This window comes from Arachis ipaensis, chromosome B02, assembly GCF_000816755.2.
Source record: "Arachis ipaensis cultivar K30076 chromosome B02, Araip1.1, whole genome shotgun sequence".
NCBI lineage: Eukaryota > Viridiplantae > Streptophyta > Magnoliopsida > Fabales > Fabaceae > Arachis > Arachis ipaensis.
Window position 1 is genome coordinate 105119767 of NC_029786.2, and position 5766 is coordinate 105125532.

General features: G+C 31.8%; 1 protein-coding gene across 2 annotated transcripts; it reads left to right on the plus strand.

Annotated features, from left to right (window-relative positions):
- On the plus strand, positions 2671 to 5391 carry LOC107628590 (MATH domain and coiled-coil domain-containing protein At3g58370-like). Of its 2 annotated transcripts, none has more exons than XM_016331218.2 (4): positions 2671 to 2899; positions 3366 to 3499; positions 3602 to 3750; positions 4432 to 5391. In XM_016331218.2, the coding sequence occupies exons 2-4, from the start codon at positions 3378 to 3380 to the stop codon at positions 5181 to 5183; spliced, it is 1023 nt and encodes a 340-aa protein (XP_016186704.1). In that variant the 5' UTR covers positions 2671 to 2899; positions 3366 to 3377; the 3' UTR covers positions 5184 to 5391. The 2 variants fall into 2 exon arrangements, with proteins under 2 accessions (XP_016186704.1, XP_016186703.1); XM_016331217.2 differs by lacking the exon at positions 2671 to 2899 and adding an exon at positions 2910 to 3148.

Below are 5766 nucleotides of genomic sequence, written 5' to 3' on the forward strand. Positions count from 1 at the left end.
ATACTTTCTCTTTGCTTTTGCTGTGACATAATTGGTTCAGTCTAATAAGTTAATAATAATTTGTTAGAGATGATTAATTTATAAATCAAAACAATTAAAAATAACTAATAAAGTGGTAATTAGTTATAGATATTTTTTATCACTTGACAAGTTTATTAGAGTTAAATTAATTCCTTGATATATATATATATATTAGCCTAGTAACTAATAGAAAACTTTAAGTTTCTATTTTACTTTACAAAACCATTTTCCTTCATTATTTCTCTCTCGTCTTCATCTCCAACTCCTCTATTTTTATTCTACTTTCACATTTTTCTCCTCTCAAAGAACTCACTCCACAGAGTTTGATGAAAACTGCTGTCCTTCTGGCCCGCATTTACACTTGCACATTACCTTTATTTCAACTTGGTACCTAGCTAATTCCTCCATGCTCTGCTAATATATAACTTTAGATTCCTAATTTCTTATTCTCGCAAATATAAAATGTAAGGATTATTACATGAAAATCAAAGTTACCTACTACTATTGTATGATAATATTTCAGTTATTTTGTAAGAATTATGGAAAATCATCAAACATTGAGTGAGAAGTTTGAGAAATTCACATGGACCATCAACAATAATTTCTACGAGCTGGAGTATTATGAGGACCATTTTGTTGTTGGTGGCTACACATGGTACTCTCAAAATAATTTTTCAAAGTTATATAAAAACATCATATTATTGTGTATGTGCCCATTGATAAATTTTGGCATTTTTTATAATTTTGGAATTACTTTTAGGCTCCTTGTTGTGGCTGTAGATGAGGACCGCCTTATGGACATTTGCTTGAAAGTTGTTGATTATTCTCCGGATTTGATTCAAGGACACAGCGTCACTGCAAATTTTAAGTTGTCTCTTGTTAATCAGAGGGTTGACACACTCACAAAGTCAATAGGTATCTATGCTTTTTATTAGAAGAATGGTTCACAATTGAACTAAGCTTGTTTAAGTTCTCTGAGCTAATCAACACTATAGAATTTCGTCTCAAATATAATTTGAAATCCAAAAAATAAAATAAAATAAATTAATCACGTAGATTAAGATTTAAGATTGTTTTACTATTAGCTCCCAATTTCTACATAGTCAAAATTGTAATACGTATATATATAGTTGACTCAATACATTTTATGAATACAACTTATTCAATACATTTATTATGATATATATTATACATGTAGTTTTTCTTTTGACACGTACAATTGCATGCAAGATGGACAAGTGCGATTCAACGGAGATGCTGATGATGCAGATTATGTTTTCAGTTGGAGGATGTCTTTGGCTCCACTACTACAACTTACTTTGGATGATAATTGCTTCATTGTTGCCGAATTTTTCTTGAAGGAATCACCACGTCATCATAACGAATTAGATGATGGAACTAGTAACACTATTATTGATGATTCCTCAAAACCATGTTTTCATGTTTATGAAGATTTAGATAACACAAACGAAAAGGGTTTTGTTCAATTAGTAGAGGAAGCTTGCCACAAGCATCCATCACTCATTGAATGTCATAAGAACAAAAATCATAGTTCTATATTCACCAAATGGGGATTCATGGCAATGTGGAGAGTGTTACATTTTCTTAAGACTAAGAAGGTGAAGGATATGAATGTGAAGCTTGCAAGGAACTACAGGTATTATGGAAAGAAGTAAAGGCTTTTGGGTTTGATGATTTGGCTTGGTTGGAGCCTCATATTAAGTGTGCTTTGGGCATGAGGAATTATAAGGAGAGAGCTATGCATGTGAAAAAAATGAAGGAGAATGTGGCAGCTCTTGAAGTTGATCTTAAAGTGGCAAGAGAAGAATTGGTTAAAGCTCAACAAGGTTTTGAAGAAAGAGACTTAAATGATGTGTTGGGATATTGAAGACCTACCTAGCTAGGTTGGTTTCAATTTTGTGAAGAATGTCTTTAATTAAAAATATTGGTTTATAATTTTGTATCTAACTGATTAATTATTTTAGTGTGAAATGAGTTATCTTGAATCCTAAATGAATATTTACCCCTTCTGTGATCTTTTACATATATATGCCTCTTTTTTTTTTTCTAATTAGGTTTTTTTGTAACTTTTTTTTTTCAAAGTAATATGATAATTTGTCATATCATAGTATTGTTGATTCAGCTAAACTAATCTTGTTGAGTGTTTAAACTTTTCTATATTTATTCATTTTTAATATTTTCATGTGAGCATATAATTTTTTTTTATGTTACAACCGAGATTCAGATGAGACTTTTAATAGACAACACATGAAATTCATTGATCATGATTCATGAAAGGTTATAAAAGAAAAACTTGGAAGGCTTATTGGTGGTTAATTAATCCCTTGAATATGAGTTCGTATTTTTAAAATATGAATAAACTCATAATGATTCCTCTTCCTCTTTTATTGTTGAACAAAGTCATGACCATAATCTTAGCTTTTGAGTATTAAAATAATACTAATCCTCTTTGGAATTAGTGAATATGTGAATCCTAATGCACAACATGAAACCAATCCTTACGAAAGTATTGGAAATTTGGAATGTTGTTATGACTAATGAACCTAATTGAAGATACAATACTAATTATTAATTAAACTAATGGATTTGTTAAAAAAATTGTTGCTGTCATCATATTCATAATTTCATACCTATCCTCACTCTTCACTCTCTCTCTCTGGTCAAAGGTATGTTGCTCTTGGTGACGAATTTTCCTCCTTCATTCTTTAATAAATAAAAAAAAAAACAAAAAGTGTTTTTCTTCCTCGTAACTGTTGCTGTTGTGTGAATTTGAGTTATTTTCACTTGAAACTCTGTTTTGGATAATTGGACATTAGTTCATCATTTATGCATTCTGATATTGGCAGCATTTTATTATGTATGGTTTTTGTTTGGTTGACTCTCACTTTTGTATGTTACTTCTTCATTCTTCATTTGTTATTCAACTTCTCTGTGATTTCTTATACCCAAAATCCTTATCTTTCGTGGGTGATCCTCAAGTTTTGTTTTTTGTTCATCAAATTCGACATAGTTTATAATAGAACACTATAACTTACAACACTATTTAGGTACATACAGTAGGAGTTAGCTTAGGGGAAGTGAGTCAAGTGCAAAGTCAGGGTTCATGGTGAGAAAGACCAAACTTTTTACCAAGGTGGTTTAATAAAAAGATTTGAAAAAAAAAAAAGGTTATTCCACTAAGGGTATGTTTGGTTGGGGACTTGGGGTAAAAGTGAAGTGAAGTATTTGTAATTTTGCAGTTAAAGAAGGCCTAATTGTTGATTTGCTGTTATATTATATCAAATTCAATTGATTTTTTAGTTTTTTTTAATTATTATTTTTAGTGGTGGTATCAAATGGAGAATCAAGAAAAGATTGGAGAAACGTTTGAGACGTTCAAATGGACCATTAAGGACTTCTGTAAGTTGAAATCCAAGAAGATTTACTCTCAGAACTTCTACATTGGTGGTCATTCATGGTAATTGAATTAATTCTTGTTTACTATATATGTATGATACTTGATTAGTTGACATGACCGTTTGACAAGTGCATTTTAACATGTTTTGGACTTTGATTTTAGGCGGATTCTTATGTATCCAAAGGGAAACAATGTGGATTACTTGTCAATTTATTTAGATGCTGGTACTTTGGCTGATGTAGAGACCAGATTTTCCAAGTTTAAGTTGGTTCTAATTAATCAGGTCAATGACAAATTGACACAGATAAAAGGTATCTTTCGTATTTACCTCTCCCCTGTCCTGTATGTGTTTTCCTGTTCTTTTCTTTGTTGCTTCTTTTAGCTGTGTTATGTTTTTCTTTTTCATGAATGAAAATTGTGTTTCTTAACAATTTCTTGTAAAGTCTGTGTTTTGATTGGGTTTTAGATTTTTGGTTTTGACTACTTAAACTTAAGCTTTCATTTCTACCTTTTTTGAATTCATGGTCATTGATGATAAAGAATGAGCATATGGGTCATGTATCTTAGTCTTACTATATGCATAGTCTTCTGGTGATTCTAATTATATAGATTACTTTTTTGGATCAAGATCCTTTATGGGGAGAGTATTGGTAAAATGATAAAGTGAGGAATTAATTACTTTTAAATTAAGATAGTGCATATCTCACATATGATAGGAGTTACAAATTCAATAGTGATTAACTCCTCACTTTATCACTTTACCAATTTCTTCACTTTAGAAGATCTAAATATACTATTTTAACGAGTTTTGTTAGATACATACCAATTTCACAAGTTCAAAACCACTCCAATTGTGTGAAAACAACATTGCTATTTTCTAATTCATTAAGTAATATATGAGTTCTATCTTATCTACAAATACTAGCATGGTGTTAATGTATGTCCTATCTTACAAAAAGTTGACTCTTGACATGTACATATGAATTTTCCAGAAACTCAACACACATTCAATGCCAGAGAGAGTGACTGGGGCTTCACATCGTTTATACCTTTAGCTGACCTTTATATTTATAACAAGGGATTTATTGTGAATGACACTTGTATAAGTGAAGCTAGGATTTCCATTAGCCGCCCAGAACTTGAGAAAAAGGTTGATGAAGCTGCTCCACCAGTTTCTGTGCAAGTTCCTGCTAAGCCTATTGAACATGCTGATAATCCTTTACCTATGGACATGTCTGCAATCCCAATTGATGAGCTTGTTGATTTCAGGGGTTTAGGGAAAATAGAAAAAGCGTTTGTTCCTCTTCTAGATGAAGTATGTGCAAAGCATCCCTCAGTTATTGGATGCCAGAAGAAGAGAAGTCGAAGGTTTAGCGAATGGGCATTCACGGCTTTGGGAAGAGTTCTGCATTTCCTCAAGACTAAAAAGGTGAGAGATATGGATGAAGAGGCTTGTAGCCATCTTCAAATCTTATGGGAGGAACTCGAGACGTTTAGATTCAATTTAACTTGGCTGGAGCCACATGTTCAATCTGCCTTAGGTATGAAAAATTACATGGAAAGATCCGCTAAGGTGAAAAGTGTGAAGGAGAATGTGGCTGCTCTGGAGATGGAAATGAAGAAGCTGAAGGCAATGGTTGCTTCCGTAGAAGTTGATCTTGAAATGGCAAGAAGAGAATTGGTGAAAGTTGAAGAAGGCTTTGAAGAGATAGATTTGGATGGTGAAGTAGGATATGGACCATAGACTCACTTATTTTGCTGTAATTTCACTTAATCTATTCAGAGATTGTAAGGAACAAATGAATCCTTGCGCAAGAAAACAGTCCTAACTAATTTTAGTTGAGTTGCACAAAGAAGGAAGATTACCAATTACATTAACTAAGAAATTGCTGTGATTTTGTGAATCGTGATACTTATTTCTACTGAAGCTAATATTAATCTCCTCTTTTTAGGGAGGTTACTGTAGGTAAGAAAAATCTAAGTGTTTGTGTACTATATCACCTAATATTAGGAGAAGTTAGTATAATTATTTATTATTATTAACATGAACTTTAAAGTAGTTAGGAAAGATTTAGTGAGCTCACCAAGGGGAATAATGCCATAAATTAGATAAACTAAAATACCATAGTATCAATATAGATATATCGTGTCATGGTAATTGTGACATGACATTACAACGACTTATTGTAAATGTGGTCTCTGATTCACATTCTCAAGATATTACATTTTCCAATTTCATCCTCTTCGTTTCTATTTCATGGCTCGGAAACGTAATTCAAATAAAATAAAAAGAGAAGAATTATTATTACTCTTAACATTTTCCCATG